Source organism: Myotis lucifugus, unplaced genomic scaffold (assembly GCF_000147115.1).
Source record: "Myotis lucifugus unplaced genomic scaffold, Myoluc2.0 scaffold_7, whole genome shotgun sequence".
NCBI classification, from domain to species: domain Eukaryota; kingdom Metazoa; phylum Chordata; class Mammalia; order Chiroptera; family Vespertilionidae; genus Myotis; species Myotis lucifugus.
In genome coordinates, this window is record NW_005871055.1 from 2,515,945 (window position 1) to 2,531,383 (window position 15,439).

A 15,439-nucleotide genomic window follows, 5' to 3' on the forward strand; every position below is an offset into this window, starting at 1 on the left:
GTGGCTACTCAACAGTTCTGGTCATTCAGGGATAAAGGGAGGCACAGGGCCCACCAAGAAACTCAATGTTTCACCTTATTGACATTGTTTTGAAAATATTTTAATATTATGACTATCCAAAGCTTTACATATATTTACATTAGAGTTATATAAAGGAAAATTGCTCACTTTCTAAAATTTTCTTCAGTCATAGTTTGGACACAGATCTTTAAAGGAGCAGAGCAATAGAGAACCACCAAGACTACTCCAGTGTTTCCATTTGCATGAGCCTCTGGGATTCAGACTCCACGGGTCCTCAGTTCCCTCTGGCGCCCCCTGCTCTGCATCCTGGGGGCTGAGCGGCAGGGATGGCACCAGCCTCTCCCTGGGCTGCCGGCGTCCAGGTGGGCTCTGCTGATGGGAGGCACCGGATCAGAGGGCCCCTCAGTCCCTTCTGTACTGCGGCCCACGGCTCTCTCTCTTCTGAGGGCCATAGCTCCTGTCAGGCTGCCCCTCCCGGTTCTAGTGAGCTCTCATCCTCCGGCCTTTCGGCAGCTGGGTACCACACTATCTCCTTATGATTTCCTAAACCCGACCCTTACTTTTGTAAATAGTCTTATTAACTGTTCTTAAATTACTCAATTTGAGTATGCCTGCCTGGTATTTCTTGACTCATGCTGGGATCTTGAATCATAACATAAATAGTAAAATATTAATTTTTTTCCTATTTTTTTAAATACAATTTCCTTGGTTGCCATATTCAGGGTTTGTGGTGTTTTGACAAGGACAGCAACTCAAGAAAGCAGCCGTCTATAGAGAAGGCCAAGCTCTGTGGATCGGAGGTGACTCGATCACTGTCACTTACTTGTGGCTCCAGATCACCCCGGCGTCTGTAGATGGTTTTCTCTCCAGTCAGCCCATCAATGATCTTGGCATCGTCGAGTTCCCCAGTAGCTTGGTGTCTGAGCCACTGTCTTTCTTTACCTCTAGCCTACAATGACACACACACAAATCCTTATTTTAATTAGTTCTGCAGGGTCCCCGACACATTTATGTGTGAATAACAGGAAACACACTCGGGATCTTTTCAATAGGCAATGCTTCTGCATGAACAGTTTCATAAATGAACCAATTCCTGCTCTGTGACAAAGAAATGGCCTTTGTGTGGATTTTTTCCATTTAAATTGTTTTAACAAATGGAATGATAAAATGAACCCAGAGCACATCTAATGGGAAAACAGTATGCAAATGAACCCCTTGAGAAATGTACAATATCTGGAAATGCAATAGTGACGCATTTCTTACAGACTTTTGGTCACTGTACTAGAAAATTCATTAGGTAGCGGAACAATCAGTTCGAATTTGTTAACATTGTCTGCAAGCACAGGGAAAAATGCGATCTTCAGAACTCTTCCTTTTGGAAAATAAACTGTTACTCAAGTTCTCTGTGACTTACAGTGCGAATGGGAACAGCCGACAACAACAGTAGTGAACATTCTGTGCCCCACGTCTCGCTGACCATCTATATTTAGAAATCTAATGGTATTTCCACACAATATTTTCCCACAATAACTTACAATTATGCCAGGTGGATTAAGATGATAGTTAAATGATAAAGGATTATAATGTCCTGTTCAAGGCCTAGGATTATAACAGCCAGGAATTGTATTTATATTAAGAAGTGGGAAGAATAGCCAAATTACTTTAATGCATGCGAACTACAGTAGTAGTTAAGGTCATGTGCTCTATCTACAATCAGACAGCCTGGTTTAATCCTCCCTTCACCGTGATCAGATATCTGACCTCAAACAAGTTACTTAACCAGAATGCATTTCAGTGTCTTCATTTCTAAAATGAAAAGAACTAGTTTCTACTTTAATGAGTTATTTGCTAAATGAGCTACTACTACATGGAATCAGTTGAGAAAGAGCCTGGCAATCTATGTTAGCTGGTATCATCATCATCATCATCATTATTAGGTGAGACATAATATGGACAACCATGCCCTCATTAATTTAAGCACACTTCCATCATTGTTTCATCTAAGGTGGCAGTGCGACAGCATTGTCATTGAAAATACAAAGCCATGCTTCAGGTAGCCAGTATCTATTTTAGGGGCTTCCTATTACAGACAAAGTACTAAAATAGTGTTGAGATCTCTTCATCTACACACTGATGACACAACTATTACTTTCCTCCCAAAATGTAATATGTACCAAATTTCATCTTACTAAAAAAAAAAAAAATTATCAAGAGAATAAAAAGGCAAGCCACAGACTGGGAGAAAATATTTCCAAAGGACATAACTGATAAAAAACTGTTAATCCAAAATATACAAAGAATTCTTAAAACTCAACAATAAGAAAATGAACAACTTGATAAAAAAAAAAATGGGGAAATGATCTGAAGAGACACCTTACCAAAGAAAATATACAGATGGCAAAGAAGCATATGAAAAGACTAGAGGCCCAGTGTACGAATTCGTGCACAGGTGGGGTCCCTAGGTCCAATGCCTGCAGTCCTATGCCACCTGCCACTCCTGCCTGCTGCTTCTGCTCATCCTGGCCCCGCTGCACCTGCTGCGGGCTTGCGCCCAGTCAGTCCGGATTGGGAGAGGCTTGTGTCACTGCAGCAGTGCTTGCCAGCCGTGAGTCCTGCCTCTGGCGCCTGTCCCAAGTAGGGTGGGGAGGTGGGGGGGACATGATCAGCCCTCTGGGCAGGCAGTGGGATACCGTTGCTGGCCCAGGATTGAGATCCGTCCCATGGACATTCGCGCCGGCTGTTAAGAGCTACCTGGCGGCCACTTTTATATCGTTTCTTCCTTGCAGAGCATCTAAGGAGGGGAAGCAGCTGCGATGCCCAAAGCCAACTTCCAGGAGGCCAGCGGCATTGTCGGGTTTGTGCCTGTGGCGCCGGTCCATCAGTGCCTGGCCTGTTCTCTGGAGATTGGACCTACAGGACTACTGAGGGAGTGAGTGGCTGCCTCCAGGCTGGTTGACCACCTGGATGGGTGGGTCAGCTCAGTGGTGCTCCTGCTGTAGGAGTGCACTGACCACCAAGGGGTAGCTCCTGTGTTGAGTGTCTGCCCTCTGGTGGTCAGTGTGCATCATAGTGACCTGTTGTTCCACTGTTGGGTTGATTTGCATATTAGCCCTTTATTATATAGGACTAGAGGCCCGGTGCATGAAATTCGTGCACTGGGGGGAGGGGGTGTCCCTCAGCTCAGCCTACACCCTCTCCAATCTGGGACATCCTTCTCACAATCCAGGACTGCTGGTTCCCAACCGCTCGCCTGCCTGCCTGCCTGATTACCCCCTAACCACTCCCTGCCAGCCTGGTCATCCCTAATTGCCCTCCCCTGCAGGCCTGGTCACCCCCAACTGCCCTCCCCTGCAGGCCTGGTCACCCCCAACTGCCCTCCCCGGCTGGCCCAATCGCCCCCAACTGCCCTCCCTTGCTGGCCATCTTGTGGTGGCCATCTTGTGACCACATGGGGGCAGCCATCTTGTGACCACATGGGGCGGCCATCGTGTGTGAGGGCGTGATGGTCAATTTGCATATTACCTCTTTATTATATAGGATGCTTAACATCATGTGTCATTAGGGAACTGCAATAAGAATCAGATACCACTACACATGTATTAGAATGGTCAAAATCCAAAACACTGCAACACCAAATGCTGGCAAGAATGTGGAGCAACAGGAACTCTCATTCATTGTTGGTGGGAATGCAAAATGCTATAGCCACTTTCAAAGACAGTTTGGCGTTTCTTACAAAACCAAACATATTCTTATCATACAACCCAGCAATTGTTCTCCTTGAAACTTTATGTCTACACAAAAACCATCACATAGATGTTTATAGAGCTTTATTCATAACTGTCAAAACTTGGAAGCAACTAAGATGCCTTTCAGTAGGCGAATGAATAAGTCCTGACAATGGAATATTATTCAGCTCTAAAATGAAATGATCGCTCAAGCCATGAAATGACACGGAAGAAACTTAAATGCATATTATTAAGTGAAAGAAGCCAATCTGAAAAAGCTACATATTGTAGGAGTCTACCTATATGATATTCCGGGAAAAGAAAAATTCTGGAGACAGTATAAAGACAACGGTTGCCAGGGGTTGGGGGAAGGATGAATGGATGGAGCACAGAGGACTTTTAGGGCAGTGCAATACTCTGTATGATTCTATAATGATGAATACATGTCATTATACATTTGTCCAAATCCATAGAATGTACACCACCAAGAGTGAACCATAATGTAAACTATGGACTTTGGGTGATAATAAGTCAATTTAGGCTCATCAATTGTAACAAGTGTCCCATGCTATTGGGGTATGTTGATAATGTGGGAGGCTATGCCTGTGTGGGGGTGTGGGGCAGGAGATAAATATAAATTCTCTGTACTATATGCTCAATTTTGCTGTGAATCTAAAACTGGTCTAAAAAGGAAGTCTGTTTTTTAAAAATCTAGTTATAAATATAACTAACTTTATTGTGCAGAATCTATTTTTGTGTCAGGGATGCAGTGATTAAGGCAAAGAGAGGATCGTGGTAGAAAAAGGGTCAGATTAGGATTCAGCATATGAGAATTCTAGTCTTGGCTCCTTTGGGAAATTAATGAGATTCTCTGGGTCTCAACTGTCCCATCTTCAAAATGAGGGGCCACTGTCAGTGAATGTGTGATTGAAGTGTAGCAGTCTATATTTAATTAGTAATGAAAATCACCTGTATTCAGAGAAGGATTTCCACATTATTTTTTTAACCCTTTGCCGTTTGCTAATTGTACCACAATGGTAAGCACAGCAATATTTTATCAAAAAACTGGGAATTGGCTCCAATTTATAAGCTTCTAAAAATAAATTAAGACCCTAGCTGGTTTGGCTCAGTGGATAGAGTGTTGGCCTGCGGACTGAAGGGTTCCAGGTTCGATTCCGGTCAAGGGCACCTGCCTGGGTTGTGGGCTCGATCCCCAGTAGGGGGTGTGCAGGAGGCACCCGATTAATGATTCTCTCTCATCATTGATGTTTCTCTCTCTCTCTCTCTCTCCCCCTCTACCTTTCTCTCTGAAATCAATAAAAACATATTAAAAAATAAATTAAGGATGCTAAATACTTTATTTTTTCAGTAAGTAAACCTATTCCTCAATAATAGAAATAAGTGAATTATCTGCTAAATGCAACAAATTATGGGGAAAAGAATTTCTTAGAAAGTAGTTCATTCCGTGTTTATTTTGACATTCATATTAATGCAGTTTATTTTAAGCTAGTTTGCTATTGATAAGCATTTTGAGAGACTTTGGTGGAAAATTAGTTACAGGAAACTAGCTTTTGCTTTCCAAACTTCATCTTTCTGTCCTAACATCCACATTCAAAAGAAAGCACAAAACACCTAGGACCCAGCAGACATTTCATTATCTGGAATTTTGGGGATCCTGAAACCTCCTCACCAGCTGTGCCAGCTGCTTAGCAATTCATATTGTTTTCCAAATCAGGGTAGAGCCAGATCTAAGAAATATTAAGAACAATTATACTAGAAACACTTAGGGCATTAGAATTTTTAAAATAGTTCATTATTATGATTATTTTTTCCACACCCAAGGATATGCTCACTGATTTTAGAGAGAGAAGAAGGTAGGGGGGAGAGAGAGAGAGCTGTGAGAGAGGAACACTGATCAGTTGCCTCCTATATGTGTATGCACCCCAAGGGGGTATCCAACTGGACACCTAGGTATATGCCCTGACCCAGAATTGAACTTGCATCCTTTTGGTGTATGGGATGGTTCTCCAACTGAGTCACCCGGCAGGGGCTGAGTTCATTATTTATATCAACAGATGCATGCTTATAGTACAGATATATATTTTTGAAGAGTACCTAAAAGTATTAATAAGCATATGGACTAAGTAAAACTATAGAAACAAATGACCACGTTACCATAAGAGAAGTGATACAATTACTAAATGTCATATCTAGGAAAGCATTCCATGATGCTGTTTTGTACTCCTAAGATTTACATTTAAGTCTGCCAAAGAATACCACAATTGCATGCTTTATGCCAATCAAAAAGGAGTATTATCTAAATATAATTGTTAAGTGGATATCCTATAAATATGCTTATAGAGATCCTACTGTAATAAAGCAATCAGGAGTAATTGTGGTTTGCTATTTTGGATATTCCTATATTTGGCAAACTAACCTATTGCATTTATCATTTACCAGGAGAATTTTTTCTTCCATTCCTTCAGTAGGTTTGTGAGATAGAAATCTCACTGGCCAACAAAGTTCACTTTCAAAGCTAATTTATCATGAGGCGGCTCTTCAAGACTCTAAAGGGAACAAATATATACTCCTTATGAGAGGTTTACAAAATCCTGCCTTACTGATGTCCATTCCAGGTCAGGGTGGAGACTAAAGGCACACAACAGGTCGTGCATCTTTGGGATGCAGAGGGGAAATGGCAGGAGAGGTGAAGAGCAAGAGTCATGTCCTAGCGAAGGTCTGTGAAACAACCAGCCCAACAGCACTGCAGAATTATTCTTTTGGTGTCTGCTAATAATTAGTAAAAATGATAAAATGGGGCCCTTTTTAGGGGCCCTATTATTGCTCTTAGTAAGGAGGTTACAAAATTATTAAATACTTTCCCCTTAGAATATTGTTTGTTTGCCGTCTCAGGATCCACCATCATGTAAAAAACCTAAAGATTTTAGGGACTATTTTTCTTATGGTGATGTTGCTTCTTTTGCTATATGTTATTATCATCCCTTAAGGCATTCTTTAGCTAAAGGCTCTGTTTCCATTATGTATGCCAATAAAAGTAAATAGTAAAATCTAGGCTGAGAGTAAGGGAAGGGATATGCTTTTTCCAATATATCTGCTACCCCTTTCTTATTCTTATTCTTTTTTTGGGGGGGTCAACTTTTACAATTTAAGTATAACATACTTGTAATAAAGTACATAAATCTTAAGTACAGAGCTCAATGAACTTTAAATGTGAATACACCCTTGTGCCCACCTGCAGCTCCACAGCCTGCCAGGCCTCTTTTCGACTTCCATAGGGAAGCCCCTGTTCTGATTTTAATCACCATAGATGAGGCTGGCCTGTTTTTGAACTTCATAAAACTGGAATCATACAACATGTACTCATTTGTGTCTGGCTTCCTTGGCTCAACATTGCTCCCGTGAGAGTTACCTACACTGCTGTGTGTAGAAGCACTTTATTCTCTTTCAGCGCTATACATTCAATGCTGTGATTTTGTCACAATTAATCTATCTATTGCACAAATGTGCTGCCTCCAGTTCGGGGCTATCATGAATACTGCCACCATGAGTATTCCTGAACATGACTTTTGGAGCAGAAATACGTGTGTACTTCTGTTGGGTGGAAATCCTGGAGACGACCAGCTTTAGTAGATACTCCCAAACAGTTTTCCAAAGTGTTTTTTTCTAATTTACATTCCTGTGAGCAGTATATGAGGTTTTCATTTGCTTACATCCTCACCCTCATTTGATATTGACAGCTTCTTCTTTTTAAAAAAAATTTTTAGTCATTCTGGTTGGCATATCATATATTCCCTTCCTTGTACTTTTATTTGTGGATAAATGAATTACTTTGAGTTCTGCTTGTCACTGAGATTTTCAGGAACATGAGCCAGTTTTTCTCTTTGAGAATTAAAGTATGTACTAGTCTTCTGATCCAGAACTACTGGCACAAAGACATTTTTTATAATAGTAGCACCATTTATTCATTTTCAAATATATAATTTGCATATAGCCCAGTTGGCGTGGCTCAGTGGTTGAGCATTGACCAATGAACCAGGAGGTTCAATGGTTCGATTTCCAGTCAGGGCACATGCTCGGGTTGCGGGCTTGATCCCCAGTAGGGGGTATGCAGGAGGCAGCCCATCAATGATCCTCTCTCATCATTGATGCTTCTCTCTCTCTCTCTCTCTCTCTCTCTCTCTCTCTCTCCCTCTTCCTTCCTCTCTGAAATTAAAAAAAAAGATAACTTGCATATAAATATGAGCAGATAACTTATTATCTATCATGTAGCCAGCCCACCAAAACTTGGAAACTCCAAACAGGAAGAGCCTGTCAGAATGAATGCTCTTGAAGGTAATGAGCTGGAGGGGGAGCTCTTTAAAAGTTTACTGAGGACTGGTATAGAAATATTTTTTATTTTGGATTGTGTGTTTTATGGGACTCATTAAAATACTTCTTTAAATAGTAAATTCTGTAAATGCATGGTTTTACTTATAACAAAGGCCCAAACATGTTACTGTATATTCTTATTACATGAAGTATTCTCACAAATATGTCCATTTTGTGTTATATAATAAGTTAATACTAATGAGAATTTATTATATGTAAAGCTAGGTGGAGGGAGGTAGGAGAAGGTAAAGGGATAAATAGTGATGGAAGGAGACTTGGTTTGGGTGGTGAACACAATACAGTGTAGAGATGATGTGTTATCGAATTGTACCCCTTAAACTTATGTAATTTTATTAACCAGTCACCCCAAGAAATTCAATAAAAAAGTAAAAATAATAAAAGAACACTTAGGCTAATCGAAATGCTCAGAGGATGATGTGTATTAGTTATTTAATTTTTCTGGTAAATAACTAGTTAACCAGAAAGTACACACACACACCCTCCCACTCTCTCTCCCCCTCCCCGCCACGAACACATCTGTAGTAGTGAGGACATTAGGAGGAATAAATTAGATAAAAACCAATTAGTGACACTAGGCCTTGTGATTTCAGCACTAAAAGTTTTCTGATTAATCTTAAGTCTTCACTTATTTGGGTTATGGTTCATCAAGTCTTCCTTTACCTATATACTCTATAAGCAAGCCAATTTTCTATTATTCTTTCAGAATTTCTTTAATAAAGAGATTAGAAAGACTTAAATAGCAATTTTGCAGAAATCATATACATTCTACAGAATAAAGCATGTAGATGATTATTAATAAAAACCTGTTGGGTAGCCCTAGCCAGTTTGGCTCAGTAGATAGAGTGTGGGCCTGCGGACTGAAGGGTCCCAGGTTTGATTCCAGTCAAGGGCACACGCCCTGGTTGCGGGCTCAATCCCCAGTTGGGGGTGTGCAGGAAGCAGCCAATCAATGATTTTCTCTCATCCTTGATGTTTCTATCTCTTGCTCCCTCTCCCTTCCTCTCTGAAATCAATAGAAATATATATTTTAAAAAATCAAAGCCCCTTCCTCATCAAGCAAATATTTAAATTAAAAAAACACACAACACCCCAAAAAACCTGTTGGATAGATGAATAAATGTAAATAGATGTCTGAGGACACCTGGGAGCAATGATTCTTTTATTAAACATTAGCTCCCATTACTTTAACATTTCTCCATGTTCAACCAATGTATAATTTTTATGATTTTAATCTATATCATTCGAATAGAAACGATAAGCTGGATTAAAGCACACTTTTGTTCAATATTTATAAAATAACAAGGTATAAATCAGTGGAGGCAATAAAAATTTTTCTTTGTGGTTCTCAATATTTTGACATAGTAAAAATATTTTACTAAATACCTGTTAGGTTGCAAACTGCTCTAAATGGTGAATAGTACTACCAAAAAAAGAGAAGATATAGGTCTTCCTGTTTTAAAGATTTCCCTGTTTCTTGAAGTAACATCTCATTGCAAGGGAAAACAGTGATTCATGTATTTAACAAAGATAATTCTTGTTAAAAGAATTTTTACTCTTGGATGCTGATATGGCATTAAACTATTACCTTGAGTGACAATTTATTGTTATTTTATAATTAGTTTTTATGAACAAAGACAATTTCATGTCTAACCTTCAAGAATTAAGTCTTTTGTGCTTCAAAGAAGCTGGATCTACACCCACCAGTGTGTATACGTAATAGGCTGTTATACTTACTGGTAACAGTTCAAAACTGAGGCCTGGCTCCCACTCACCCTGCTCTCCCCAAGTTCTCCTCATCTCAGTAAAGGGCAACAGGCAAACTCCATTCCTTCAGCTGCTCAGGCCACATATCGAGAAGTCCTCTTTGACTCCTTCTCTCACATCTCACACCGAGTTCCCTGCGAGCCCTCTTAACTTCCAGCAGTATCTGACCATCTCTTCCCATCGCCATGCCTGTCCCTAGCCCAACCATCGCTCACATGGACCACTGCGACAGCTCCTAACAGGTCCCCCTGCTTCAACTCTGCACCCGACATTCCCCTTTCCACACAATAATCAGAGGAATATTTATAAAAACATGTTGTATGTGTAAGAAATACATTTAAAAATACCAGCATGATTGTTTTTAAAAAGCCTGATTGAACTTTTATTTCTGTAATTACTTTTAGGAATGAAAGTGTATTTGTCTCTTTCATCATAACATAAATTATCACACTTTTTGCTTCCTTTTGTTTCTCCTCTATATCAATTTCTTTTAAAAAATACACATTTTTATTGATTTCAGGGTGGAAGGAAGAGGAATAGAGAGATAGAAACATCAATTCAGCATTGATCGGCTGCCTCCTGCATGCCCCACACTGGGGATCAAGCCCACAACCCGGGCATGTGCCCTGACCCAGAATCGAACTGTGACCTCCTCGTTCATAGGTTGATGCTCAACCACTGAACCATGCTGGCCAGGCTATATCAACGTCTTGATTTTTGTTTAATTTTTGAGATAATGTGACAATTTAGGCCCTGTTTTTTATTATTTAACTAGAGGCTCAGCGCGCGATGTCGCGCGAGACCCAGACCCACCACGTCTGTGGGACCCAGACTGACTCCCGCCATGCCTGGTGGGACATGGGACCCAGACTGACTCCCGCCATGCCTGGTGGGACATGGGACCCAGACTGACTCCCGCCATGCCTGGTGGGACATGGGACCCAGACTGACTCCCGCCATGTCTGGTGGGACATGGGACCCAGACTGACTCCCGCTGTGCCAGGTGGGACGCGGGCCCAGTGGGCATCATAGCGACCGGCTGTTAGGTCGTCATGGTGGAGAGGTGCTCCATGCACCTCCTGGGTCGTTTGTTCGTTTTGGTTGTGATGCCTCTTGGCCTTTTATTATTATGATTCACTATATTTTAAATTCTGTACTTTAAAAAAACAATACTCTTGATATTTGAGTTTTCTTTAAGCCCTGGCTGGGTAACTCATTTGGTTAGAGCCTCATCTCAATACACCAAGGTTGTGGGTTTGATCCCCAGTCAGGGCACATGCAAGAAGCAATGAATGTATAAATAAGTGAAACAACGAATCTCTCTTTCTCTCCCTCTCTTTCTCTCAAAGCAATAAAACACACATGCACATATTTATCACAATTATTTAGACCTGATTCTATTTTGTGTTTAACTTTTCCAATGCTCACTGCTAATCCTTTTATAACACAAGTTTCCCATTCTTAAAGAATTTTGATTCCCCTCTTAATTGACTGGAATATTTATACATATGTGCATATATGTGTGTGTGTGCACATGTCTATATACATATTTAGCTCAAAGTATTTTCAAAAGGGGTACTTAAGTGACATACATTTTAAGTCTCTGAATATGTGAAAATGTCTTTCTGTCACCTTTGTACTTTGGCTGAGTATAGAATTTTTGGGTCACAATTCTTTTCTCCCACCCCAAACCCCCAAATCCTGTAGATGGTGTTTCATTAGCTTCTGGCATTCAATGTTTCAGGGAGAACTAATGTAAGATTAATTTTTCTTTCTGTAATAATAGCTTGTTTTCTTGCCTGCTTGTATGTTGTTGTTTTTTAAATATTTTCTTTGTTCTGAAATGTTAAAATTCCCGAAAGCTGTGGCGAGGTGCTTATCCCTTTTCATTAATTTGCCTGCTCCTCAGTAAAGTTCTTTGACCCATAGACTCAGGCCTGTCTTCAGCCCAGTACAGTTTTCTTTAGTTATGATCCTGATTATTGTTATGTGTCCTTTTGGGATATCATTGGTTCATTTAGCATACATTTATTGGGCACTGAGCACTTACCATGTGCCAAGTACTGTCCTATTTACTGGAGAGGCTCACGGCTCTGTCTGTTAGCTCTCTGTTCTATTTTGATTGATCAGCTTTCTTATGGCTTTTACCTCTTTATTTTTCCACAATCTGGAACAACAATTCAAGTTTTCCATTCATGTTAGTACTTAGATTTTTTTTTTTAAATATATTTTATTGATTGTTTACAGAGAGGAAGGGAGAGAGATAGAGAGTTAGAAACATCGATGAGAGAGAAACATCGATCAGCCGCCTCCTGCACATCTCCCACTGGGGATGTGCCCGCAACCCAGGTACATGCCCTTGACCGGAATCGAACCTGGGACCTTTCAGTCCGCAGGCCGACGCTCCATCCACTGAGCCAAACCGGTTTCGGCTAGTACTTAGATTTAAGATTGAATTGATCTGTTCTTTCTATGTGTAATGTAGATTTCAGTTTTGGCATTGCATTTTTAGTTTTCTTATGACATTTCCTTATTACATTCATCTCCTTTATTATTTCTGCTGGCTTCTTAGCCAAATCCTTTTAAACCCATGTCTTATTTCTCATACTTCAAGATTCTTTGAATTTTGAGAACACAAAGCAGATGTTTTTGAAAAATCTGGTGTTTTCTGAAGAAATATTCTAGCCCAGCAGCATCTTCTTCCTCTCCATCTTGAATGCTTCCTAGTCTGCCTCCCTGCAGAATGATTTCATGGATCCCATCTTACTTCCTTTTCTGGTGTCCTTGTTCTTGAATGATGAGATGGCTGCACAAAACTATTCAGGAATAGATTAGATACATTCTCCTTGGTTGCACGTACTCGCCACTTTGTTAGAATTCTTCCTTGAAGATTTTAAACTGATGTTAGCAGTTGAACTAAATCTACACCACTAGCTCAGGCCTCGGCGGGGAAGGAGCTGGAACTGTGGAGCAGCACCATGTGAGAACCTCATCTCCACGTCGTTTCTGACTTGTGTGGTGAGGCCATTGCCGTGGGTCATTTGGCACTTACCTGACCTAGTTGTCCAGCCAAGTGTAAATGGAGGCTGGTCTGGCCCTTTCCCAGTGTTATTCCCCTTCCAGCTTTCTGCTTGTCGTAGCCACTGCATAAAACCTAGACCCACCTACCCGTTTCCCAAGGCTGCTGCTTTCAGTGCTGCTGCTTGGCAGTCACGACATGGAGGTCGAGCGACCTGCTTCTCACCAGCTCCAGGCTTTCTCTTGACTCCCTGCCTCTCCAAGTCAGGGATGTTAATGTGATCCCATTGGTCTCATGCACTTACTCGCTGGTATGCTATTTCTGAGGAAGGTTTCGAGCTGTCTTTCTTGCTGTCATTCTTATGGGGCTCATTACATTATATTTAGTGAAACTTCTTTAGCTTCTTGTACGTCACTGGTACTCTTCCCTAATTTCTTCTATCATATGGGTTTTTCACTGTTTACAGCTTTTTACTGTTTTAATAATTTTAATGGTCATCCAACAAAGATGGAATTAGATGCCTGTGCTCAAACAGCCTGGAAGCCAGGACTATATTTCTAGCCTGTGCTCAGCTGAAGCTGTCCGCTCATGGCCACCGATGCCATGTGCTGAGCGACGAGCCATTCACGTGCTAAGGAGGGACTGGAATTTCACTGCTTTCTCGAGAGGCAGGTGTTCCCAGACATGTTTGTCTTCACCTTTCCTCTCTCTTGGCTTTGTACTCTCACCTTAGTCAACATATCTCTCTTGACTTTGGCTGTCCCTTTATATAGACGACCGTACAAATACAGACATCGATGGTGAGTCACCTTCTCTCTAGTCTTCTCTCCCATTACCTACTATGCCCCCACGCCCATCCCAAAACTCTAGTCACTTGGACAGTTGTCCCTTCTCCAAGCAGCCTTATTTAAGTCTCAGTCCTCTGCTTACAGGTTTCTTCTATCTAGACCAGAGTCATCCACACTGCCTTTGGTGTGTGAACACTTGTTACTGGTCCATGATTAAATAAGTAACAGAAATTGACAGTAAGCATTTAGAAACTTGTATGACAATTTGACAACGCAATTTTATGGTTGTTGAATCTGGTATTAAATAATATGGGCTTGTATTTTGTATGTTATTTTTATATCATTTTTTTCAGTAATTCATTTCTATTTTATTTTATAAAAGTATTCATCCATGATCAATTGAAAAACATTCTGGCCACCTCAACTGATGCTCATCCTTCACGGTCCAGCTCAAACGACACGTCCTTTGTGAGTTTCTCCCCAACTGTCCAGCTTAGAAATTGCTTGTTCACATGTCTACTTAACCATAGCACTTTGTTTAAAACCTTTCTGTGGTACTTACCATATTGTGTCTTCTTTTAGCTACACATGTGATTTCTTCCCTAGGTCAGTTGTCAAAGGCAAGAACCATTAGGCAAAGTATTCAATGTGGCTATAAGATGAGACACGGATATTGGAGATTAAATAAAGAAATGGGGAAATGCTTTCCATTCTTTACATATTAGCAAAGTGAGGATTCAGAATAAGGTCGAAGTTCCTTGACTGGCACCCACACTGGATGGCATCCTGCTCACATACGAGATGGGCCATCAGCTCACACCTGAGACCAGTGTCATACCTTTGCCTATGCTGTGTCCACTATTAAGGCACTGTTTCCACCCTCTTATTAATACTCATGTGCCCTTCAAGACTCAGTTCATGTATCCTTTCCTGCAAAATCTATCCTAACCTCCCTTTCCTCTGGACTTGCACTGCATTCTATGTATCCCTCAACCTGGACACCTACCATATTAAACAAATACTCTGTCTAGGTGCCCATCTTCCCCACCCCTCGAGACTATAACCTTCTTGAGGTCAGGTATAATATCTTACTAATCTTTGTGCCCTCAGGCCCATGAACAGTGTATGTCACATGTCAGTGTTCAAAAACACCTTTTATCTGAACACAAGCTCATTTTGAAGCACAAAAGGAAAAGCAAGAAACATAATTGTTGGTTCCTGGTGCTATCATGCTAGCCAAAGCCATCAGAGAAAGGATAATTTAGTTTAGCCTGAGAATGAAATTACTGACTGTAGATCAGAAAAACATTGAAGAAATGATATAGCTTTTTGTAGGAATGGATATTTTATTTTGTTAGGGAATGCTGGAATTAGACATTCAGATTCTGAATCAAGTATAAGAAATTATTATAGACTCTACTATTCTAATGAGAAAATTCTTGCTGCTGATTCATAAAAGGTCCAATAACCAAGCCGCTGATATTCCATAGAGAATCCAGTCAAGAAGCAAAGGAAGGCCACTGGTGAGAGCTTTCTTAATTGAGAAGAATGAGGTACTGCAACAGAGGCATGTGTTGAAGCAGATGGTCACTGGGTGGAACATTTCCTGTTCCAGCCCCCGGTCACTGCGTGGGCCTGACGCTGTGCTTTGGAAAGTCATCTCCAGTGATGATTTGCTAGTGCCTGGCCAGACTTTGTACTGGTCACCAAGG

General features: G+C 40.9%; 1 protein-coding gene across 3 annotated transcripts in view; it reads right to left on the reverse strand.

Moving 5' to 3' along the window:
* The window catches only part of VWA8 (von Willebrand factor A domain containing 8), a 366,788-nt gene that overhangs the window by 17,513 nt on the left and 333,836 nt on the right, over window positions 1-15,439 (reverse strand). For all 3 annotated transcript variants that reach the window (XM_023748236.1, XM_023748240.1, XM_006083505.3), the window contains one exon: window positions 845-970. In XM_023748236.1, coding sequence (XP_023604004.1) covers window positions 845-970 — 126 coding nt within the window. The remainder of the gene's footprint in view (window positions 1-844; window positions 971-15,439) is intronic.